At 44.4% G+C, this 26357-nt stretch overlaps 1 protein-coding gene across 32 annotated transcripts in view; it reads left to right on the top strand.

Moving 5' to 3' along the window:
- LOC115201081 (transcription factor 7-like 2) overlaps positions 1-21759 on the top strand; it is a 96383-nt gene extending 74624 nt beyond the window's left edge. For 3 of the 32 annotated variants that reach the window (XM_029764337.1, XM_029764325.1, XM_029764350.1), the window contains 10 exons: positions 3125-3257; positions 7356-7458; positions 8823-8909; positions 13303-13440; positions 13582-13768; positions 14096-14203; positions 14789-14852; positions 15609-15659; positions 17656-17728; positions 20835-21759. In XM_029764337.1, the coding sequence (XP_029620197.1) occupies positions 3125-3257; positions 7356-7458; positions 8823-8909; positions 13303-13440; positions 13582-13768; positions 14096-14203; positions 14789-14852; positions 15609-15659; positions 17656-17728; positions 20835-21297 (1407 nt within the window). In that variant the 3' untranslated portion in view covers positions 21298-21759. Of the gene's footprint in view, positions 1-3124; positions 3258-7355; positions 7459-8822; positions 8910-13302; positions 13441-13581; positions 13769-14095; positions 14204-14788; positions 14853-15608; positions 15660-17060; positions 17134-17655; positions 17730-18350; positions 18413-20834 lie in introns of those variants that run through there. The other 29 variants (XM_029764342.1, XM_029764336.1, XM_029764355.1 and 26 more) reach the window with 26 other exon arrangements.
- Positions 21760-26357: the final 4598 nt, after the last annotated feature.

Here is a 26357-nt window from a genome sequence, read left to right as displayed (position 1 = left end):
AGCGCCTGTTGTCCGAGGGTGTTAAAAGCAGGTGCTGCACCGAGGCCTAGATTCATTTTAATGGGGGAAAAAAGCAGGTGCTGCACCGAGGCTTCATTTTAATGGAAGAGGTGTGTGTGTGTGTGTGTGTGTGTGTGTGTGTGTGTGTGTGTGTGTGTGTGTGTGTGTGTGTGTGTGTGTGTGCGCACGCAGTGTAGGCTATATCTTATTTTTTGGGGGGGTTGGGACTAAACTGTATTGTTGATATGGTGTGAACCTAGCCTGTGTTTTCTGCAAGGCCTGAACTTCAGGTGTGATTGGGCTCATATCAGTAAAACAAAAAATCATCCCGCCTCTCTCCATGGCTGTTCCACTTAAGCTCTGTGCATATGTTACAGTCCATATGGGCTCTGCACTGTAGGTGTTGGAATCTGGTATGAGTCACCTGTTCTCTCTGTGAAAGTGCAAAAGCTTAACTTATGGGCTTGTCAGTGACGTCTGGACTCTAGGGCATGTAGAGGTGTGTGTGTGAGTCAACTTGACCCAAATGGAAGCTGCACAAAATGTTTCACTCTCACACCCCTCTCGCTGCATTGAGGCATTCTCCAGAGTTGTTTTAGAATAACTGCACTGAAAAAAAATATCATTACAAATACTTCAGAATACATTTATTATTTCGTCTTGATACAGACTAGCCTTCTCTGTAAGGCAGCAAACCTCCATTGCTGATGAGTGTTTCTCTCTATGGGTGACATTACACCTCCCTCTTTCCTCCCCCCTTCATGGGGTGGTTCTAATCCTCCCCTCAGTCACACAGAGAGAGGCTGGCCGCTACAGTAGCCAAACAGCAGTATTGTCCGCATGGCCCAGAAGCCATATAAACTGGAGCACTTGCATTGTCTATTATTTGCCTGGCTCTGCTCGGGGCTTCTGAAATGGAGGCCTGTTAGCCCCATGTAAATCCCTCTCTACATCTCTCTCTCTCTCTCTCTCTCTCTCTCTCACAGCTTCGCTCTCTCTATCATGCTCAAACAGTCTCTCTCTCTCCCCCTTTCGCTGTCTGTCCTTCTCTCTCTGCCATCTCTTGCTGTCTCTCTCCCCCTTTCGCTGTCTGTCCTTCTCTCTGTCATCTCTTGCTGTCTCTCTCGCTGTCTCTCGCTCTTAATGCAGACTTGGTGGATGGGCATTTTAAACAGTCTCTCAATGGAGACAAAATAACTAATTTAAATGGCCTCTAAAGCCTTTCAGCAGAGGGAGAATTGACAACATTCTTTCACATCATTACTGAAGGGGGTAGAGGAGAGAAGGCCGTTTGGGGCAGCCAGTGCGTTTTGCTCAATGGCTACCTCGTCAGCTGTGTTTGGCAGCTGTCATATCCCCATCTTTCTTTATCCCTCTGTTCAAGATTTTTAGATTAGATATGGGGACTGTGGGGAAGATACATGTTGATTTGTGTCTTGTATTCATTTTAACGAGTCGTGTACCACAACCAACCCCCCCCCTTCTTCTCTCACTCTCTTTCCTCCCTCTCTCCTCTCGCTCTCCAGTCTTTTGAGCTCAGGGCTGTGAATGAGTCCCCAGAGTCTCTCCATGTTTCCCAGTAGTTCTACTGGGTTCATTAATCTTTCATTGGGACCATGCGGTGTGGAATGCCACCCCTCTCCCCCCCTCTCTCTCTCTCGCCTGGCGCTACCCTTCCCCCTCCCCTCTCCTCTCTACCCCTCTCACAGCTCCACTGGAAGGGAACTTTACCCACTCCAGCCTGGTACAGTTCAGTTCAGACCAATCTGGTTGTCAGTTACACAGAAATGTATCTCATAAATTGCTCACAGTTGGTTCAGCCTGTGGAGATGATGGATTTTCAGCATTAAGCTCTGCACACGTGTCTTGCCTAGGGCCCTCAGCTTTGCATTTGTATAGTTAAATGAGAATAGAGTCCATACATTATCCCTCCCTCCCTCTCCCACTTTAATGCATTTCAAAGTCTATTGGAAAATTGCCACAGCCAGGTTTTGGGTTGGTGCCTCGCCATGGTTAGGGCTGCTAATGAGTGTGTTTGGACTGCAAGAGTGCAAATTGAACTTGTGAAGGGAACATTACCCACACCCCCATTGCTCCTACTCCCCCCCTCTCTCTACACACACACATACACACACCAGCTAGCTCACTCTCCTTTTCCCCAGCACACATCAGCCATGTTACCACAAGCCTGATTAGTGATGCCTCTTTGACTGCCGAGGGACAGAATATGAGTTGAAGAGCAAGACCAGCTCACCGCCAGTGGTTTAAACCAGAACACTAATCTGGTTAGTGTGTGTGTGTGTGTGTGTGTGTGTGTGTGTGTGTGTGTGTGTGTGTGTGTGTGTGTGTGTGTGTGTGTGTGTGTGCGCGTGTGCGTGTGCGTGCGTGCGCCTGGAGAAGGGGGCTGAGCTCTGGTTAACATGGCCCATGGCGGAGCACCCCTCAGCTTAACTGTAATCTTTGGGTAATTGAAAAAGGGGCCTGGGCCACTTAGGAGCACAAAGAGAAGATTACATAGCTAAAACTAATTTGGCAAAAATGTAGAAATGGATTTTCTCCCCGCTTTTATTACAATGCCCCCCTATCCTCTTTACCTCCCCTCCTCCTCTACCCCCCTCCAAAACCAGACCCTGGGGGGACAGAGAGGGGAGGGGTAGAGGGGTGTATAGCAGAGTGAGGAGAGGGAATCAGTAGGGTGAAGCAGTAAGTGAGGGGTTGGATGGTAGAGGATTGCTGACGGTTGTTATAATGGGTGTGGATTTTACACATTTGGTGGTTTGCACATGATCGATCTACCCCCAGTAAGAGGCCCCCTTGTCATGCAGCCCCAGTCCAAAACTAAAATGACAGCCCTGCGTCTGAGATAGCATTACTGAGTCGCGGAGTGTCGCCGCAAAAGCGTTCTTAATTACCAAGCACACTATGTTCACTCTGCTCTGGTGGTTTGGCGCTCCGAGGGGGTTGATCATTTGATGGCTCTCAATTTTCTAGAGCTTTCTGAGCCATGTTGTAACTCTACTGCAGGCGCCTGCCATCTCTACCCCTAACCCAAATATTAATACACTCTCCTTTTGTTTTATTTTCTCCCCCTCTCCCCTCCTCCTCTCTCTCCCTCTCTTTATAGTCTAATAAAGTCCCAGTGGTACAGCACCCTCACCACGTGCACCCGCTCACGCCTCTGATCACCTACAGCAATGAGCACTTCACACCAGGCAACCCCCCTCCGCACCTACAGGGAGACGTGGACCCCAAAACAGGTAAGACAGAGAACATACACACACTACACTACACTACACAACATTGATGCCCCGTTTGGGAAGGGTAAAAATGGTTGGGAAATGGTTAACACTCCAGCCACTGTTCCAAAGACACACAGTCCTCAAATCCAAATAGTGATATTCCAGCAACTAACATACAATAGCCACGAGATCTTCTCCCAAGGTCAACAAAAGAGAAAAAAAAATGTTTCTTTTAAATTCCTGAAATGAACACAGAAGAATTCTCATTGTTGTCCACATACAAAGGCTACCACTGCTGCCTATGCAACCACACACACACAAATATAGTTTTATTTATGGAAGATATAGCCCTTACAAAGCACAGCATTGCAGGGCCTTCTTTCTCTGACCAGGTGTGTGGTATTTGAGGGCAGACAACAGTCAGGGCTACTCAGACAGAAAGCTTCTCTCTCCTTATGGCTGTGCTATTGTGTCTCTGGTCCTGCAGAAGTAAGCCTGTTGATTTGGCTCTGGCAGGGAGGGGAGGGTCACTATTTCCTCTCTCCTCTGACACTACAGGAGGAGGTGGGTGTGTGTAACTTCACATGCCTGAATGCTTCTCTCCCACACACACACACACACACACACACACACACACACACACACACACACACACACACACACACCATAGCATGTGCCCCATCCGTCTGACTGAATTTAAATGTAGCATTCCTTCATGTTAAATGTCCATCAGCAATAAACATTTTGACGTAGTAGGTCAACTCACTTTCAATATGTTGTACATAATATTGAGGTAATGTTGAATAGCTTTGAAGGGTCTCTGGTTGTTTTGTTAGGGTTTTGAGGTAATAATGGTCTCTTATTATGATTTTCCTCAGAAAAGGGTGATAATGACCCAGCTGCTGTTTAATGTGCCAGTTAATGGTCTGCTTAATTGAGCTTAGTGTTTAATTAATTAACAAGCTATATTAAGACTTCAGCACTGGATGGCAATGGAGAGCGACGTTACCCTCCTCAGCTACAAATGTGTAATTTTTTATTTGATTTATTTAACGAGACAAGTTGGTTAAGAACAAATTCTTCTTTACGGTGAGGGAAAAAAGTATGCTGATTTTGTACGTTTGCCCACTGACAAAGAAATGATCAGTCTATAATTTTAATGGTAGGTTTATTTCAACAGTGAGAGACAGAATAACAACAAAAAAATCCAGAAAACGCATGTCAAAAATGTTATAAATTGATTTGCATTTTAATGAGGGAAATAAGTATTTGACCCCCTCTCAATCAGAAAGATTTCTGGCTCCCAGGTGTCTTTTATATAGGTAACGAGCTGAGATTAGGAGCACACTCTTAAAGGGAGTGCTCCTAATCTCAGCTTGTTACCTGTATAAAAGACACCTGTCCACAGAAGCAATCAATCAATCAGATTCCAAACTCTCCACCATGGCCAAGACCAAAGAGCTCTCCAAGGATGTCAGGGACAAGATTGTAGACCTACACAAGGCTGGAATGGGCTACAAGACCATCGCCAAGCAGCTTGGTGAGAAGGTGACAACAGTTGGTGCGATTATTCGCAAATGGAAGAAACACAAAAGAACTGTCAATCTCCCTCGTGGAGTTGCAATGATCATGAGAACGGTGAGGAATCAGCCCAGAACTACACGGGAGGATCTTGTCAATGATCTCAAGGCAGCTGGGACCATAGTCACCAAGAAAACAATTGGTAACACACTACGCCGTGAAGGACTGAAATCCTGCAGCATCCGCAAGGTCCCCCTGCTCAAGAAAGCACATATACATGCCCGTCTGAAGTTTGCCAATGAACATCTGAATGATTCAGAGGATAACTGGGGGAAAGTGTTGTGGTCAGATGAGACCAAAATGGAGCTCTTTGGCATCAACTCAACTCGCCATGTTTGGAGGAGGAGGAATGCTGCCTATGACCCCAAGAACACCATCCCCACTGTCAAACATGGAGGTGGAAACATGCTTTGGGGGTGTTTTTCTGCTAAGGGCACAGGACAACTTCACCGCATCAAAGGGACGATGGACGGGGCCATGTACCGTCAAATCTCGGGTAAGAACCTCCTTCCCTCAGCCAGGGCATTGAAAATGGATCGTGGGTGGGTATTCCAGCATGACAATGACCCAAAACACACGGCAGACCTTAATCCCATAGAAAATCTGTGGAGGGAGCTGAAGGTTCGAGTTGCCAAATGTCAGCCTTGAAACCTTAATGACTTGGAGAAGATCTGCGAAGAGGAGTGGGACAAAATCCCTCCTGAGATGTGTGCAAACCTGGTGGCCAACTACAAGAAACATCTGACCTCTGTGAATGCCAACAAGGGTTTTGCCACCAAGTACTAAGTCATGTTTTGCAGAGGGGTCAAATACTTTCCCTCATTAAAATGCAAATCAATTTATAACATTTTTGACATGTGTTTTTCTGGATTTTTTTGTTGTAATTCTGTCTCTCACTGTTCAAATAAACCTACCATTAAAATGATATACTGATCATTTCTTTGTCAGTTGGCAAACGTACAAAATCAGCAGGGGATCAAATACTTTTTTCCCTCACTGTACAATGACGACCTGCCCCGGCCAAACCCTAACCCGGACGACGCTGTGCCAATTGTGCGCCACCCTATGGGACTCCCAATCACGGCCGGTTGTGAGACAGCCTGAAAACGAACCAGGGTCTGTAGTGACACCTCTAGCACTTGGATGCAATGCCTTAGACCACTGCGCCACTCTGGAACCCTTACCGATCTATAACTTTTTATAAAAATTGTTCTCAATTAGTTCGGCATCGGTTTTTAGAGACAAACCCCAGTGAGGGTGTGTCTACTTCTTGGATGCACAAAATGTTCCTTAGGCACCTGTCACTGAACAATGTCTATGAAAACCTTCCCATGGGGCCGATTTTCAAATACCTGGCTTGGCCCTGTGGCTTTGGGTATGACACACACCAGCAACACACCGGCTGTGGACGGATTCATGGGGCCAGGGTTAGTTCTGCAGTACTCTTCATCTGGGTCCACTGTGGCCATATTGGCACCAGCCAAACAAAAACTGCTCCACAGCTGCACTGATATGCAGGCCAGGCAGGACCACTGTGAAAGAATGCACCAGAGCAAATAAAAGTCCCTCCGCTGTGCTGTCTGCCAGTGGAACTCAAACACTTCCTTGTCATGTTTTAACGCTCAACACCAGAAAAATGGAAAAGCCATAATTTCCTCGCTTTCGACATTCCTCCTTTTTTTTATGACAAACCTTTGGAGGCCTAGTGTTTTGGGTGGCTTGTCTGCGTGTTTTATTTGCGTGTTTTATTTGCCTGTCAGCTGCCACAGTAAGTGATTGCGACATTGGCAAATGTGTGATTGTTTCGCAGTGCCCTCTGTAGGACATCTCTGCCACTGTGCATCAGATGGGAAAACTACATAATTTCTGTCTCTGTTATTAAAAATGTTAGGAGGAATAGGATGAACTAATTCTGGTTAAAAGAAGCTGGAAACCAAGGGCCCCTATTTATAAGACCTACTTTACAATGTCATAAGCATGTCATAGATGTTATCGAAAGTCATAAATCAAATCACATTCTATTGGTCACATACACATATTTAGCCGATGTTATTGCGGGTGTAGCGAAATGCTTGTAAGAGCCTATGTCAGATAAAGACAGCTAGGCAAATACAACACTGTAGTGTCACCCAGTATATTAGCTATGAAACAAGCTGGCCATTAATAACTTGCAGAGACTGTTTATAACATCCCTTCATTCATGCTTATGACAGTAAGAGAACTTGTTGGGTTTATATGAAGTCAAACCCTGTTTATCCCCCCCTCTTTCTCTCAACACGTTATGACACCGTACCGCCAGACTCAAACAGCTTTGATCAGGACGTGTGATTTAGCACTGTGTACATGTGAGCGCAACCGCTCTTCCTCCTCCTCCTCTCCACCCACCCAGCTTCCTGTGATGTCGACTCTGTTCATTATGAAACTCACAAAGGAGGAATTTAACACTGACTGATGTTTCGGGGTCCATCCCTCTCTCCCTCTTTATTTGTCCCTCTACCCTTGCTCTCTCTACCTTTTCTCTCTCTTTCTCTCCAGGAATTCCAAGGCCTCCACAACACCCAGACATATCTCCCTATTACCCTCTATCGCCTGGCTCTGTAGGGCAGCTCCCCCATCCGCTAGGCTGGTTAGTACCACAGTAAGCAACATTTTATTATCCTCTTTCTCCACTGTCATCAAGCATGTTTTTTATTGCTCTACAGCTACAATGTTTATAACTATGTCTAGATGTAGATCTATTTAGTGGTTTGGATCATTAAGTATATCGTTACGGTATAAAATCAGCATCCCTAATGTAGATGATGTAATTTAGCAATAAGGCCCGAGGAGGTGTGGTATATGGCCAAAATATCACGGCTAACAGCGGTTCTTATTCATGACGCAACGCCGAGTGCCTGGACACAGCCCTTAGCCGTGATATATTGGCCATATATCACAAACCCCTGAGGTGCCTTATTGCTATTATAAACTGGTTACCAATGTAATTAGAGTATTAAAAAGAAATGCTGTCATACCCGTGGTATATATACCACGGCTATCAGCCAATCAGCATTCAGGGATAGAACCACCCAGTTTATAATGTCAAATGGTTCTCCGTCAGAGGCAATGTCAAATGGTTTTGTTGGGTTTTCTAAGAGCTTGATTTCTGTATTTTCCTGACTGGTAACATCATAAGAAGAGCACATAGGGAAAGCTCGGTATCCACTTATCTCAAACTCGGCCCTCTCAGTTTTGATCAAGCACTGATTTGACTCCTGGCTGACCACTGTCTCCAGTTTATACATTCTGGCAATGGACCAACTACTGGGCCTCAGAAGCACACTGCGGCTTCCTAACCCCCCTCCCCTTTGCTCCAGCCCCAACTTGCTTCTTTGTGGCAAATGCATTTTTGCATTTCTCTGTATTGTCCAATTAGATTAATGAACCGTGATTGCCCGTATTTTACCCACAATTCCACACGGGGGCTCTCCCCTGGTAACTCTTGTCAACACTTGTTAATATGACAAAAGGCTACAAATTAAGCTCTGTTAATTTAATGTTTTCTCACCGCGATGTAAATACCGGAAGAGGCCCCGAGCGCAGCCACGGCACCCTTTGATTTGCTGCACTTTATTTTGGTATAAATTTACATTCATTATTGTTTGTCTTTGGATGTGTAGACCTCAATTAGCGTGATGGCTCCATTAAAGAGTCCCGCGCTTCGTCTTTAATTATCACAACAAAACACCTAGTTCCAGCTCGGGGAGGAAGGGGCTCCCTCTCCGTCGACACCGAGCGAAGGGTTATGAAATTTAATTAGCCATTCCTATCAAATTTGTGGTATTCAAATTGTTCGGAGTTTGCCTCTCCTTTGATCCGCACTCTGCAATCCCCTAGATTTTAGTCCTGATCAAATGAGAATAAAGAGACCTGCGATCGGGGGGAGAGGGCTTTACCTCCTCTCCTTCCATCAACCATTTCTTTACCTCCCTCTCTTCCCTTTGTTCTTTTTCCTTCTCCTAGGCAAGGTCAACCTGTTTACCCAATCACAACAGGGGGTTTTAGACACCCCTACCCGACTGCACTCACTGTCAATGCATCCATGCAAAGGTGAGTTGAGCCTTGGGAGATACACACACACACACACACACACACACACACACACATAGGAGGAGGCCATGACACGGGTGCACACACAGGCGTCACACACAGTCTGCGTAAACTTCTCCCTTAAGGAGAATGCACACTCTCGTCTCCGTGCTCAAAAGGCCAATCCTCCAGTGTCCCCCACTATGTGTTGAAATATTAATTATATTTATCACTTTCTAATGAGGCCCCTGAAGAACATTTACCCTAGCTGCATGTCAGCCACATCTGTAATGAACGGGGCATGTCCTAGTTTTTAGCCACCAGACACATTGATAAATAAACATATAGACATTTAAATGGAGAGAATGATGTAGACTGGGGCTTGACACTTGGCTAATGCTTTGTTGGGTCCATTAGAGTCCAGCTCAAGAGGAGAGCTGTGGACTCAAGTGGACCCAGGGGGGGCACATATGTTTGTTGTTGTTGTATTATGTGTTTAACTTGGCATGGCTCCCCCGGGGGCTGTGCTATAATTCTCTGCATTGTGTGGGAAGAGGGAAGAGTTAACTGTGGATGACAAGTACCCCATGATTTGTAGGTTCAGAGTCTTTTCGAAAACGACAACAACAAAAACAAACAATTCCATATGGCCGCCCCTCCCTTTCCCTTTTCCCCTGTCTCTCTCCCTCTCCCTGAGCCCAGAGCAGTATTCACAGGCATTTCATTGCAGGCAGCTGGAGGGTTTGGAACGGTGATGGTTTATAGTTTTGAGGGGAGGGGGGAGAGGCAGAGGCCTAGGGAGTATGGGGAACAGGCCAAACTTCAGTTTAATTACGTGCTGATTGGAAAAGCAGCTCCTGAGAGTCGACTGTTCAGACCTCTGTGACGTTGATGGATAAGTGTGAGCAAGGGAGGAAAGGAGAGAGAATGCAAAAGAAGGGAAGAAGAGAGAGGGAGGCCTCGAATAGGGTATGGAAAGGTTAATGTTGTGAAATAGTACCTCACACCCTCAGAACTTTGACATTGAACACGTGTGCACTCGGGTTACTTATCCCCACCCTCTCTCTCTCTCTCTCTCTCCCTCACACACACACATACATGCACACACACTCTGACATGGCCTCTTGGAACACTCCTTTTAATTAAAAGGAGAAAAGCAGTTTGATCTCACACTTTCTGTTAAAAAGAGAGGCTAGGTGAGCCAATAGCTCTTCGTTTGTTATTTTTCTTGGTTAGCCTTACATTGAAACTATATACCTTCACGTGTATTCTTCATTAATGCACATTACCTACATACTTAGGTTGATAGTTTCTATCATTGATGGCCACCCCTTGATCCAGACTCCCTTGTGGCTTTAGGAACAGACCCAACCACCTTCACAGTTCAATGTAGCACAGCCTTGTTTTCCATATGTGGGTGTCATCTGTGTAGCAGGGTTAAGATGGGGCTAATTTCTCCTCTCTATCCCTATTGGGTCCCTCTTCCATTCCAGCAACCCCCCTGAAGCAGACCTTGCCCCCCCCCCCCCCCCCCCTCTCCCCATCCTAGCCCTGGTTGCCCTGCTCTCAGGTACAGGCAGGGTGCGTCTGGTGTCTGGTAGAGCACAGGCAGCCAGACTAACCAGGACCTGGCAGCATCTAGTGGACCTGTGTTTTAAGTGACAGCTAATTCACCCCTAATGACGGCCTCTACATTGTGATCATCTTATTTCCAGCAAGGCTAATTGAATCTACTGGATGGGGGATTGGCTGGGCTGTGGGGCTGGGGAGAGCTAATGCGTTCTGATGAGCCCTAATTGAATTAGCATAGCTGAATAGGTGGAGGTCTCCATCTCTCTGGAGAAAGGGACTTTAGCATGTCCTTGTTATAACTTCCACTGGGGAATTGACAAAAAAAATGATGTCCGATTGGGTTGTCAACGGCGTAGAGAAATGGCACAGAGTAGAAAGGTTTGGATAATTGTGTATATGACAGGGTTTCGGAAGCAAAAAAAAGTTTTTTTGTTGAGAATTGTCTCTTGGCTTTAAAAGGGCTTTTCTTGCTTAAATATGGCACAAGACATCCAGTAGTTATAAAGTCCAGTCCATGTCTAATAACTACATTTAGATGTCCTGATCCTGTATTTTACTGGCTAGCCAGATCTTTACAAGAGAACTAGGTCTTCAGTACTAGCCCCTAGTGCCACATACCGGCCCAATTAGGATGCAGAGAGCAAGTCTGGCTCTCGTACCTTGCACCCACTCAATGAGCACCTTACACCTAGGTCCTGTTAAAAAAATACATTCTCTGGAAGGGGGAAAAAAAGGCAGAGAGAGAGCAGAGTCAGTCGAACGGAGCAAATGAGAGACATTATTTTGATAATGGGATTGGAACCGTACAGGTCCATTATCTCTGGCGGGCCCTGTATGTGACAGGTGGGGAGAAGTGTAAACCCCTCGCCCCCCTGCCCAATGCCTGCGCTTTGATATGTTCCCCCCTCATCGCTATCTCTCCCTTCCTCCCTCGCTACCCCTCTTTTTTCCTGCGGAAGGGAAAGCGCGCCGGCCGAGTTCGTTATCCTGTACATTAACCAGGCACAGGGGTACTTCCTCACATTGGCAATTAAATGGCACTGGCTGACACTGGGCCTGCGTTGCAGCCAATGACCCACCCCCCATCCTTGCCTTTCAGATTGAGACATAGGAGCCTGGGGGTTGGCTAAATTGGTCCAAGGCGATGTTCTGTTCTGTGCTGATGAGGCAAGATGATGATGCCCCCGCACATCAAAGGGATGGCCGTCATGTTTAAACCATAACCTGGGCCGCGCGGTGGCAGCTGGGGCGAGGGAGGGGGAGTGTGGATGTGGTAAGGCGACAGGGAGCAGGAGGAGGAGGAGGAGGAGTGTAGAGAAGGAAGAAGAGAAAAAAATTGGATGCTGGAACAGAGGAAACTTAACAAGAGCACCAAGAGAGAGAGAAACAGTGAGAAGGAAGGAAAAAGAGAGAAAGAGGAAGAGAGAGAGTAGAGGAAGTGTGGCGGGCTAATGATGAGTGATCCGCAGCCACTGCCACGGTCGCCTCAGCAGATGACATGGCGCAAACACAAACGTGTCAATGATGAAGGGAAGAGAGAAGAGCAGTGGAGGAGAGGAGTGAGCAAGAGAGAGGGAGGAGGGAGGGAACACTCCCCAGAGATCGCCTGCAACAGAAACGAGTTGTTCCTGGCGAGTTTATGCTCATCATTATATTCTGGCTCCGAGCCATGCAGCCAGACATAGCCAGATAATGAGCTGTTTAAAAAAATATATAGAATATTCCTCCTTTTTTGCCCTTCTTCATCCTCCACTCTTTTTCTATGATTTGTGAACGGTCATGCATAGCTGAGATATATACTGTGCACACACAGACACACTCATACAAATAATCTTACACACACACACACACACACACACACACACACACACACACACACACACACACACACACACACACACACACATACACACAGCTCCATAGATGCGGGTTATTGCCCTCAATCACTGTAGCTGTGGGAGATGATGAAATGATTCTACCAGTATTATGAAGATGTAGAGGGGGGAGATAAAGAATGATAACACTATTAATAATTCTGATCTAGCATGAGGACAGATAGAATAGGCCTAGGCCTAACACAGTGATGCACAGAAAAAGGTGCCTTGCCAATGGTTAAAGATAAAGTGGTGCACTGGGACTGGGATTTGACATCAGCTCACACAACGGATTGGCACAAGACTCCATAGACTTGTAGTTTGTCACATTGTAAAGTGGGGCAAGACATCCTGGGACCTGTATTTGTCATCCACAGTCCGGAGAGAGGGGTGGCAGCACTAAACACTGAATTCACCTTGGAGGAAAGGGGAGCCAAGTCACTATTTTGTCTCGGTTATAGAAGCAAGTAAGGATTTTATAGAATCCATTACAAGGACACATGTAGTTGAAGTGTCTGTATGGACCATTTTGGCTTGTCAAAGATAAACCTTCAGTGCAATGGCTGCCCTGTCTTTCTATTTAACACTCTTCCCACTCCGACACAAAAACAGCTCTCTTTTTAAAATGAATATACTATATGAAATATGACTCATTATGATGTGTAGCGTGTGTTTGCTGTGTAACAGTTTCGATGTGATTGTGAGATCTACATTCTGTGATACTTATGGGCCGAATCCTTTCTTGATAGACGTGTGCGAAACTCAAGCGTTTGTGTTAAGTCATGCATTGGACGTCAATGAGAGATTTGCGTGAAAATCGGACTTTCATGCTCGGACCTCAAGGTAGGATTCGGCCCTGTATATATGCACATCTGTATGAATGTCGAGTGAGCATATTCTGTTTCTGTTTGTGTCTAATATGTGTCCATCTTCCATTTCACACGTGTCCACTCTGACGATTTACACAGTTTTCTGTCCTCCAGGTTCCCTCACCACATGGTCCCCCCTCACCACAGTTTGCACCAGACCGGCATCCCCCACCCCGCCATCGTCACGCCCAACGTCAAGCAGGAGTCCTCCCACAGCGACATAGGCCTCAACAGCTCGTGAGTACACACACCTGGTTGTTTTCACCATTGTAAACTAAACAGCAGTGTAGTCAAACTTGGCACTGGTATTGTTGTTCAAAATTCTACCATTACAATAATCTGTTTAATACCAATTCTGGGTATTTGCCAACCATACAGTACTATACTGTACACACTCCACAGGAAACACCAGGACTCGAAAAAGGAGGATGAGAAGAAGAAGCAGCCCCACATAAAGAAGCCGCTGAACGCCTTTATGCTCTACATGAAGGAGATGAGGGCCAAGGTGGTGGCCGAGTGCACGTTGAAAGAGAGCGCCGCCATCAACCAGATCCTGGGACGAAGGGTGAGAGAGAGACAGCACAACTATACAGAGGCTCACTCACTATACAGATACAGCTTGGTAACTCCCTGTACAAGGGACTATGAATGAGGGAAGATATCCATCCACCGCACACACTGTGTGGTTTAGTTGACTATAGGCCTGCTACTGGGTCTGGGAGACAAAGGCAACCTGTCTTATTTTGTCTCTACCTCTCACAGCTCTTGGCTGAACACGTTCATATTTACTGTTGACAATTATAGTCTTCTCGCCTTGCACTCATCTCTTTGTATTTTGTCCTGTCCCTCTCTCTTCCCCTCCCTCTCTCTTTTTCTGTGTGTCTGTCTGTAGTGGCACGCCCTAACACGAGAGGAGCAGGCGAAATACTACGAGCTGGCCCGGAAAGAGCGACAGCTTCACATGCAGCTCTACCCCGGCTGGTCAGCACGAGATAACTATGTAAGTTTTTAAGTTTTCAACATGTACATCCTGTACTTCTCCCCTCACAAGGACATGTGCCTGGGATGAGTGCTCTTACTGTTCTGTCTGAGCTGAGAGTTCACCTCGCTAGCCATGCCTGCTGTCTGTTTCCCTAAGCACCTTAGTCGATGGAATCACCAATATACTTTACAGTAGATATGTTGGGCTATTTAAACAGGGTCTAAAAGCCCGGAAATGCTGATGCTGAAGGAAGTTTCTCTCCCAGCGTTGGTGTGTCCAGCAGTACAGGTTGACCAGTGAAACTCTGACTCCTCTCAGCCTGCCCAAAGCATTGTGCACAAATCTGACTCCCTCACTACAAACCAACAAAGCCTATATATAAAATGCAGCAAAATAAAAGAAGGGGGAAAAAGTACAAAAAGTGAGAAGGGAAAATTCTGTTATGGCCTGCAGTGGCAGTTAAAACCAGCGGACAGAGAAAGAGAGAGAGAGAGAGAATGAATGAATAAATAAATAAACAGAAATATGGGCCCCGTTTTTATTTCATGTCTCGGGTCTTCTGCAATATAATAACTAAGGTTCCTGTCTATTTCTCTTCTTTTGGCGGGTAACCAACAGGGCAAAAAGAAGAAGAGAAAAAGGGATAAGCAGCCAGGAGAGGGCAATGGTAAGTGAGCGCCAATTACCTCCTATTAGAGGAGCCCCATCATGTGTCAGGACTGTGTGACATCTCACAAGATAAAAGTCTAGCCCGTTTTTTTTTTCTTTTTGTGTTGTTGTGCCTGGCTCGTTTTTTTGTACATAGTTATGCTACCCAATGCAATATTTAAATGGTAGACTTGCTTGTTCGCCCCCTCCTTCCATTCCCCATCCCCTCCCCTAGCGTTCCCCAGCTAATAACATTGAATATGCATGACACCCCCCCCCCCCCCACCAGCCTCATCCCTCCTCCTCACCCCCGCCAACATCACCCCTCTCCACTTTGCCCCCCAGCATTTATGATACTGTGATATGTGTTTTGAGAATGTGAAATTTAAGCGTTGTGAGAGCCATTAACTGCCAGTGTTGTGTGTGTCTGTGTGTTATAATGCCTGTGCCCTGCAGATAGACTGTGCTTGTGTGTGTGTCTGTGTGTGTGCGCGTTTGTGGGTGCATGTGTGTGTGTGTGTGTGTGTGTGTAACTTGGGCTGCCCCTGCTTGTCTGCATGCATGCACACAAACAAACAAAAATCACCCACTTCTTGAAATTAAGGAGGTTTGCTAATTCTATTATTTCTTCATTTTATATTCTTATTATTCACATTCTTCTGATAATCCATATTGTGAGTTGAGAAGGAGAAATGCGGCATATTAAACTGTATTTTACGCTCGTTTACGTGACGGATCCCCTCTTGAAGGCCTCTCTATCTGTTCTTTTTTTCAGAACACAGAGAATATTTTCCAAACCCTTGCCTTTCACTCCCTCCGATTACAGGTGCTAATGTCATTTTGAGTCTTAAATTACTAACTTGTTTTTTTTTCTCTTTTTGTTTATCATGTATTTATTTATCTATGTATGTGATTTATATTCTATTTAAAGTAATTTTACTAAGCTAAATACAATATTTTGAAGGATGTTATTGGCTTTGTTTGCTTCTTTCTTTCTTAAAATGTTGCTTATGTTTATTTATTTGACCATTTTATTTATTATACTAGCAAAAGTCTGTTTTATTTTATATACTTACACATTTATTTAATGATGCTTCTATGTTAAAGTAATTCATTCCAGAACAATCTTCCCCATTTGGCCAAATCAATATGTAGTATATATTTCTAGCAGTGACTGTAAAAGTTAAAGAATCTTAATGTTGAGTTATGACCCAGAGATTTGATATCAGTCAGGGTAAACCTCCTTAATCTATTTGCTTCAGTAGCTGCACCTGTTCCTTTCCCTGGGCCAGCATGAGTTGGGCCTATTCCCTTTCTATGCTGTCTCTGCTCAAACTAAGGCCTGTATTCAAACAACTCACCACAGGATTCCTCCTTTGACCCAAGTGTAAACTTTGCTCTACATTTGATTATTAAGCCATTATGGCTGCGTTTACACAGGTAGCCCAATTCTGATATTTTATTTTCCACTAATTGGTCTTTTGACCACATCAGATTTTTTCACATTTTCAGAGCTGATCTGATTGGTCAAAAGACAAATTAGTGGGGGGGATCTGAATTGGGCTGCCTGTGTAGAGCCTATGGTAGAGTTCTAGAAGATTACACAACAAATTGTTTGTTGACAGGTCAAGGTAAAGGAAAACTTTGTGTCAGTTGTTTGAATTCAGGTCTAAGTAGACGTGCCCTTGCTGCATTCAATAGGGTTCAACCCTTTAATGCTTTCCCTGGCAGGGACTAACCCAAACCTTCCCTTATTTTAACAGTCTGATACTGCTGCCTCTTCCTACCTACCACCTATACCCTCTCCTTTTCGAATATGCTGATAAAAAGATAACTATGAATGGCACTTAGCAGAAATGTAATCAGGTCTGCATTATTTCCCCCATCGTATTCTCCACCTTAAACAAATGCGTATTATCTTTTTATTCGCTTTTTTTAACTTGATCCTTGCACATTTATGCATTTGTTTACTTTTTGCCTGTGGTTTGATTTGACTAATGTCTGAAACACTAACCGTGTCTTCTGACAGTCCTTTTCTATAAAGGCATACTGCACAATTACTTGCATCTTTTTAATTAGGGGGGGAAATAAGATAAATATGCCACGATTTCGAGACTCGCAGCCTCACTGGTTTACGATTTTTCTCCTTTATTTTTCTCCTCTTTCTCTTCCCCCCTTTTTTGTTTTTCTTCCTCTCTGCTGGCTTCCCTCCCTGTTGTGGCATCAGACCTGAGCGCTCCTAAGAAGTGTCGAGCGCGCTTTGGGCTCGATCAGCAGAATAACTGGTGTGGCCCGTGCAGGTGTGTATGGTGTGTGTGGCATGAACGCCGGGGCCAGGTGACGGCTGTTCTCTGAGCTGGGACTTCCTCCTTCCCTCCCCGACTCCCTCTCTCCTTCCTTCGCCAGGCTTTCGCCACCTCCCAATTCTTCCTCCAACCCAGCCCTGCCAGTTTGGCCTGCCTCTATCCACTAGTTTTATTGGTGTTTGGGAACAGGGTTAACAGGGTATGTGTCAATGTGTGTGCGTGTGTTTGTCTGAGTGGTGTTTGTATATAACTCTAGATTCTCAACATATAGATGTGGGGTTGGGCGGGTCCTATAGGGTTTATTCTCTTTAGGAATTAGCCACAATGAGGGGCAGGACTCATCAGATGGTAGACTGGGTCTGAGGGGAGTTGGAGACGTGATGGCCTGGTCTGTGTGGAGGAAGTCCCAGTGTTGACAGCCCAAATCTAAGCCCTGCCTACATGTGTTGTCTGTCAATGACGTGTCCATTTTCTGTGTTTTTGTATTGTTTGTGTGTCTACCTCTTTGGCTAACAGATGCAAATACCCCAAAGAAGTGTCGTGCCTTGTTCGGGCTTGACCAGCTGAGTTTATGGTGCAAACCATGCAGGTATACCCCTGTAGTATCTATGGGAGGACAACCGTATAGACAACCACTTCCTTCTCTTACGTCTTCTCAAGACATCCCTCGAAAATATATGTATTATGTTTTCTTCAATGTGTTAATTGATGGCCTTCTTTTATCTGTTCCTTTTCCTGATTGCGGATTTTTTTGCTATAGCTTCTCTAAGCAAGTCATTTTACTTATTTTCTTTGAAAACTTGAAGCCCAGTGGCAGAAAATGGATTTACTAGCGTTGTTATTTGTACACTACCTCGGCGATAACAATAACATTGTAAAGTAAGGTCCCGGTTGCAACATTGTAAACAATCAAATTTAGGAGACCATTGGGTATTTTTGTTGTAATGTAATTTTTAAAACACATTTATGGTTTCTGATACATTCTTGTGCCAAGTTGAAAGGTTGAAATCCATTTTCTATCCAGGCTGTATGTAAGTGCCTGACATCCTAACTGTCTTAAGTGTCTGTCTGAATTGGCCCTCTTGATAACCTTGTCATGCTAAGACTTGGCCCTGCTTCTCAGAGGGCACCAGAGTGACTTTCTTCTATGCCCTCTTCCTCCTCCTCCTCTTCTTCTTCCTCCAAACTCCTCTCTGATAACCCGTACTTAGTCCCTACATGTTGTCTTTCTGTTCTGACACAAGCAGTCTTTGAATTGGGAATATTTTCATGGTAGGTATTTGTTTCTGCTAAGTAATACCCCTCTCTGTGTCTGGCTTGCACTGTGTCCCCACCTCTACCCTGACCATTGTGACATGCCGTTTGGTACTGTGTATCACTGGTCAACCCAAGGCATGCGACCTATCAACACATTTCATTTTTGTCATTTTGTTTTCGATATTGATCTGGAGTTATTACACCGGAAAGATTTCTGCCGTTTTGTCATTGCCTCAAAGAAAACAGGATATTGAGTGATTTTACCGAGTCACTTTTCCCCTCACATTTTATGAGCTGTTATAAACGTTGAATTCATATGGCATTCAATTGAAGTCAACATCCAATTAAAGTAATCCACAAAGCCGTTCATACAGCTGAACTCTTTTAGAAATGCTCCACACTCAGTTTCAACAGTAACAAGTACTTTACTGTAGATTTTAATTAATACGTTGATCACATTGAGAAAGGGATGATATTCTCACAGTATTTCCTGATCTAGTCCATGAACGTAACGGGTAAATGATGAGCCAGGCAGCAACAGGGTGCCAGAGGGCCAGGCTTGGGAATAGCCAGGGATAATTCCTGCTTCGTTTAAGGAGCCGAGAGGTTAACAGACCTCACTGGGATCCATTTCCTGAAAGATGCATCTGGCGTAATTCCCCTGGAGACGGAGAAATCAATATGTTACACAGGCACATACTATCAATCGATATGTCTGTTCAAAAATGGATATTAGCTCATTTGTAGCAGTTTGACAGGCAGTTATCAGTTTAGCCTTGACAGAGGAAGAGACACAGCCTAGCACTGGCAGACTAATAGCATAGTACGATGGTAGCTAACAGTCAATACCACACAATACTCATACAGGGTCTTTGACAGCCAAGCAGACAACTCAACCCAACTCCCTTTCCTTGCTTTTCAGTTGACATTTCCCTGTGGTTTACTCTTTCTTGTGTGTCCATGTTGTGTGCCTGTCCTCTTTGTGTAATTGTTCAGTCACAGAAGTGCTTGCCTTTTTTGTTCAGCATGCTATCAGTGTAAGGTATATGTGGCTGTCCAAATGTCTGCTTTTCTTTCCCCATTCTCCCTTTCTCTTCATTCCTCTGTTTTATCAGTTCTCACTGATCGATCTCCCCCTCTTTTTTCCACCTCTTTCTCTCTCACACACTGTTTGTACAGGCAGGTTATGACTTGACAAACAGGCCATACCTTGATTGAACAATAGAACAGAGATGCTGACATTTCTCAAAGGCTAGCTGAACCAAAGCATCATTTCTTTCAGTCACTTCTGCCCTTCTCCTTCCTTCCCTCCCTCCCCACCTACAATTCGTACTGTTCAAATGTTCTTTCTCCTTCTTGCTCATTGTCCCTGTGAGCTAGCAACACAGTCTGAACCACAGTGTATTTGCCCTTCAGGCAAGCACAGTCCTTGTGATAAGGAGTTGTTGTAGAGGTCAGGGTAAGATGAGGTGGGCAGAGGCTCCCTCTCCCTCCCTCCCTTCCTCCACCCCAATTGAACATAGCACACACACAGCCATCTCAGATACAAACACACACACACACACACATGCTGCAGGCATGCCAGACAGGGGAGGGTCCAAACCCGAGCAGAAATGCAAACATGACGCCGTTACCCTTCATACTCACACATATGTCTTAGGGGCAGGTGCAGCATAGTGTGGATCCCCCTGAACTCTTACCTCTGCATCCAAACTCTCCCCTCTAAGGAAAGGAGAGAGAGCGAGGTCAGGATAGTGGAGGGATGGGAGGAGAGAGAGAGGGAGGGAGGACTAGTATTTCAGAAGAGCAGGGTGATCCCCGGCGGTAGCTCTTCACCAGGGCCAGCTCTTTGTTTCAGTCAAGATCAGAAGTCTGTGAGGAAACGTTTGAGAAGAAAAGAAGCCCGCACACTGCTCTTGATTGTATCACTGCTCTTTAATAAGCTTTACCTATCGGCCTTAAGGCCTTCATCAGAGCTTTTGTAAGATTAAAATACTTTTTAAAATAGAAGAAAGAAAAGGGAGCTGTTATAGATTTGCCATAAAAACCATTCTTCATCCTTCTTTATTCTTCATCCATTTCTCATCCATCATTTTCATCATCCTGCTGCCTCTCCTATTTCATTGTCCTGTCTGTCTGTTCGGTGTACTGTGTTGTACTGTATATGTCCTGGGAATCTGAGAAGGCCACTTGTAGCCTTAATCCTCAGCCAGGCTGTAGTGGTGGCAACCACTTAAATGCACCAGAAAACAACAATCATTTAAGGCCCAGAAATAGGTTTTAGATTGAATCTTTAAGACACTGATGGTATGCATTATGCAAATAAAACAAGATGGTGCATTTAAGTTGACTGCTAAGGCTCAGCTATTGCCCAGCAGATTGCTGTCAGTTCTGGGATGTCATGCTAAAAAGCATCTTTCTCTGTCCCCCATCTCCAGGAGAAAAAAAAAGTGCATTCGCTACATCCAAGGTGAAGGCAGCTGTGCCAGTCCTCCCTCTTCGGACGGAAGCTTACTAGACTCCCCCCCATCCTCCCCCTCCTCGGTGGCCCCCTCCCCCTCCTCGAAAGAGTCCAAACCTCAGACTGAACAAATGCAACCTCTCTCACTGACTATGAAACCGGCCCACCAGCCTCTCCACCACCCGCACCTCCTGGCTGGGCATCCTCCTCCGCCATCTTTGGTTCTGCTGGAAAACTCTGCTGCTGCAGCGGGTAAAATGCCTGGCGCAGCCCACAACGGAGCCCATGACCACGGCAATGTCTCGTCCTCGCGGCAACCGGGCTCCTCAGGCGCCTCCCTGGCCAGGCCCTTGGCAGCATCGCTGTGTCATTCCCACTCGCTACACCCCAACTCCACGGCCCCTCAGCCTCTGTCGCTCGTGACCAAGTCTATAGAGTAGCCCCCCTCCTTATTCACTCCTGTCCTTCCTTCCTATTTTTCTAGCTCTGCACACCTCTATTCGGGCCCTCTTTCTTTTCTATCTTTTTGTCTATTTCTGTGCCATAAGGCTTTGAAAATTAGTTATTGTTTTATCAAAGTTCATTGGTCAATATTTGACCCATCATTATCAAAAAATATATATAATTATTATAATGAATGAATAATACAAAGAGCTGTAGAGTATAGCTTTGGGAATCTGCCAACATTTTCTTAACTTTTTTTTAATTATTTTTTATTTTGTAGTGTTAAACAGTGCAACAGAAAATTGTTATGTAGTTCCACTTAAACATGTTTAAATGACAGATATAAAAAGCTAGGTTAGATGATTATTCAATGAGCCCTTTTCTTGAAAGAGTTGGTTCTCCTTCATTATTTGTATTAAATACGAGCTTGCGAACCAATCATTTGACACCCGTACAAACCCTGGAGGGCATGAGGATCGTGGAGACACCTCTCTTACTGAGGAACAACTTTAATTGTGATGTTACTTGTTCTTCTTTAAATGTACAGAAATATTGGTGTGTGTGTGGGGGGGGGTATTGTTTTAATGTGCATTGTTCCATTACATTGTCTTTTTTGTTGTTGTTTACCTTTGGGGGTGGAGTCAGGTGGGGTGGTTGGACTTGGAGGGGAGACAGGGGGAGGGCTATTGGGGTGGGTGGGGGGGTTGCGGTATTCAATACAAAATGTCACAACGCTAGGACCAGTAGTATTTATTGCTTTAGAGATTGCTTGTTGTATCTTGTATGTTGTCCCTTTTTAAATATTTTCTTTTCTTAATACATTGTATAAATATTTTTTCTTAACGTAAGCAACTTATATATAAAATGATCCATTTTTACAAGGAGGTTTTAAAGGTAAATCTTTTTGTTGTTGTTGACAACCTGGATTCCACCCAATGTACTGTGTAGATTTCACGAACAGAGGTATGCACAACTTCATTTCAAGAAATGCGTCTATAAGCCATTTTACAAAAGAAGAAAAGAAACTTGAAACAACAAGGGACAGTGGGTACCGTGTCTTCAGTAGTTTGGGAAAGTGTCAAAGCCCTTCTTTTTTATTGCACAGTCTCATCTCTACCAGACTGTAGATTTGTGTACAGATTTTCCGTGCCAAATTTTGTGATAATTTTCTCTCCCCCCTCTAACCACGCTGTAGGGTTTTTCTGTTGTTGATTGTTTTTTGTTTTTTAAAACCATACTTTGCTGTGACGTTACATAGATTGCTATGTATGTAGTATAAATGTTGCTATAACAAATGTGTTTGGTAGCAGATTGTCAAATATTACAATTTAAACTGATTAAAAAGACGGACATCATACTGTATAAACCCACAAGGGCCAAATTATGTATATTAGGAGGTTCATAAAAAACTATGAAATAACTACAAAAAAATACACAAACTGCCACTTTTAAGTACACAGCTACATATAGGTAGATAGAAAAAATAGGCATGTTGATGTTGCAAGAGGCTGTAAAAAAAGCTACAAGAGAATCATCCACTCGGTACCATTGTAGTTGACATGACGCGACTGTAACCTGTCGATTTCTTCTCTGGTTTATTAAGATGCTAATGATGAATAGTTTGAATGTTTCCTTAACGGCTGTGATGTTCCTGTTCTATTTTATGCTCTTATCTTTTGTTTAATTTTTTGTTTTTTTCCCTGTTATTTTAAATGGTTCCAAAACCATGTTTTTGTAATGAATAAATGTTTATGCTGTACAGTCTCTGTAGCATGCAGTTCTGTATTAATAAAAGCGACTTAGTATGTGCAGATAAATCTGTGTCTAACTTTTGTGATAGAATATGTGAGTGCAGCAACAAAATAAGAGATCGCAGTAGTGTAAAGGCACAGCCGCAGGAATTAGGGGTGCTGAGGGTGCAGCAGCACCCCCTGAAAAATCGGAATAAAAAAAATATTAATAAAATATTTTTTTAAATGACAACAAAAAAATGTGCACTGGGCCTTTGTTAGTATTAGCGGACCAATATAGACGTCTGTAGCTGGGCCATTTTTATTTGTTTTGCATGTCCGTTATGGCAAAAAAGGTAGTATAATTAAGTACAGTATCTTGCAGGATTCAATAGTTGGAATTGTAAGAGTTGTTGCCCTGTCCCTTTCTCTGCGATGGTCATTTTAATGGAATCCAGAAAAAACTAAACCCTGTCCTCAAACATTTACATCAAAAGGTGCAAAGTTATGGGCAAACACACAAAACATCCACATCAAATTAAATATTTTTCTTGATCAAATAACATGTAAAACAACCACTTTTTGTACAGTATTAATTTTCCATCCTTACAAACTACTTAATGTCAAAGTACATTTGTGTATTGTACATAGGCTGGTCATCTAGGTTTGTGCCTGTAGACTTTCCATCACCATGAAAGGTACTTTGAGACATCAAGTGGTTTGTGATGATGTAGCTCAGTTGGTAAAGCATGGTCCTTGCAATGCTAGGGTTGTGGGTTCGATAACCACATGGTGACCAGTACGAAAATGTATGCACTCACTACTGTAAGTTGCTCTGGATAAGAGCGTCTACTAAAATGGAAAAGGAATGAATAGACCATTTCAGTTTTCACATTGAAATAAGTTGCATTTGCAAAGTATTTCAAGAAGCTGGAAAACATACAGTACCAGTCAAAAGTTTGGACAAATCTACTCATTCAATGCCAAAAGTGTGGTAGTCTTATATAAACGGACCAATATAGATGTTGTAAGCACGGGCAATATTTTTGTCTGCATCCCCCTGTTGGCAAAGAAAATCGCTGGACCCCCACCCCCAAACTACACTGAATAAAAAATATAAACTCAACACGGGGTGTTGGTTGCATGTTTCATGAACAACAAAAAAATCACTGACGTTTTCCATGAGCACAAAAAGTTAATTTCTCTCAAATGTTGTGCACAAATTTGTTTACATCCCTGTTAGTGAGCATTTCTCTTTTGCCAAGATATCCATCCACCTGACAGGTGTGGCATATCAAGAAGCTGATTAAACAGCATGATCATTACACAGGTGCACCTTGCACTGGGGACAATAAAAGGCCACTCTAAAATGTGCAGTTGTGTCACAACACAATGCCACAGATGTCTCAAGTTTTGAGGGAGCATGCAATTGGCATGCTGACTGCAGGAATGTCTACCAGAGCTTTTGCCAGAGAATTTAATTTTCATTTCTCTACCACAATCTGCCTCCAACGTCGTTTTAGAGAATTTGGCAGTACGTCCAACTGGCCTCACAACCGCAGTACATTAGAGTGTCTAGATTGAGAAACAGACACCTCACAAGTCCTCAACTGGCAGCTTCATTAAATAGTACCCGCAAAACATCAGTCTCAACATCAACAGTGAAGAGGCGACTCTGGGATGCTGGCCTTCTAGGCAGAGTTGCAAAGAAAAAGCCATATCACAGACTGGCCAATAAAAAGAAAGGATTAAGATGGGCAAAAGAACAGACACTGGACAGAGGAAATCTGCCTAGAGTTGTAACATAATTGTGCTAACATAATTGCAAAAGGGTTTTCTAATGATCAATTAGCCTTTTATGCTAACACAACGTGCCATTGGAACACAGGAGTGATGGTTGCCGATAATGGGCCTCTGTACGCCTATGTAGATATTCCATAAAAAATCTGCCATTTCCAGCTACATTAGTCATTTACAACATTAACAATGTGTACACTGTATTTCTGATCAATTTGATGTTTTTTTAATGGACAAAAAATTGGCTTTTCTTTAAAAAACAAGGAAATTTCAAAGTGACCCCAAACTTATGAACGGTAGTGTGTATATAAACTCAGCAAAAAAAGAAACGTCCTCTCACTGTCAACTGCGTTTATTTTCAGAAAACTTAACTTGTGTAAATATTTGTATGAACATAACAAGATCCAACAACTTAGACATAAACTGAACAAGTTCCACAGACATGTGACTAACAGAAATGTAATAATGTGTCAAAGCGGGGGTCAAAATCAAAAGTAACAGTCAGTATCTGGTGTGGCCACCAGCTGCATTAAGTACTGCAGTGCATTTCCTCCTCATGGACTGCACCAGATTTGCCAGTTCTTGCTGTGAGATGTTACCCCACTCTTCCACCAAGGCACCTGCAAGTTCCCAGACATTTCTGGGGGGAATGGCCCTAGCCCTCACCCTCCGATCCAACAGGTCCCAGATGTGCTCAATGGGATTGAGATCCGGGCTCTTCGCTGGCCATGGCAGAACACTGACATTCCTGTCTTGCAGGAAATCACACACAGAACAAGCAGTATGGCTGGTGGCATTGTCATGCTAGACGGTCATGTCAGGATGAGCCTGCAGGAAGGGTACCACATGAGGGAGGAGGATGTCTTCCCTGTAACGCACAGCGTTGAGATTTCCTGCAATGACAACTAGCTCATTCTGGTGTGCACTGTGACCACCGCCCCAGACCATGATGGACCCTCCACCTCCAAATCGATCCCGCTCCAGAGTACAGGCCTTGGTGTAACGCTCATTCTTTTGACGATAAACGCGAATCCGAGACAAAACCGCGACTCGTCAGTGAAGAGCACTTTTTGCCTTTCCTGTCTGGTCTAGCGACGGTGGGTTTGTGCCCATAGGCAACGCTGTTGCCGGTGATGTCTGGTGAGGACCTGCCTTACAACAGGCCTACAAGCCCTCAGTCCAGCCTCTCTAAGCCTACAGTCTGAGCACTGATGGAGGGATGGTGCGTTCCTGGTGTAACTCGGGCAGTTGTTGTTGCCATCCTGTACCTGTCCCACAGGTATAATGTTCGGATGTATCGATCCTGTGCAGGTATTGTTACACGTGGTCTGCCACTGCGAGGACGATCAGCTGTCCGTCCTGTCTCCCTGTAGCGCTGTCTTAGGCGTCTCACAGTACGGACATTGCAATTTATTGCCCTGGCCACATCTGCAGTCCTCATGCCTCCTTGCAGCATGCCTAAGGCACGTTCACACAGATGAGCAGGGACCCTGGGCATCCTTCATTTGGTGTTTTTCAGAGTCAGTAGA

Source organism: Salmo trutta, chromosome 10 (assembly GCF_901001165.1).
Source record: "Salmo trutta chromosome 10, fSalTru1.1, whole genome shotgun sequence".
NCBI lineage: Eukaryota > Metazoa > Chordata > Actinopteri > Salmoniformes > Salmonidae > Salmo > Salmo trutta.
Note: the sequence above shows the minus strand (reverse complement) of the source record. Positions and strands in the feature narration are given on the sequence as shown.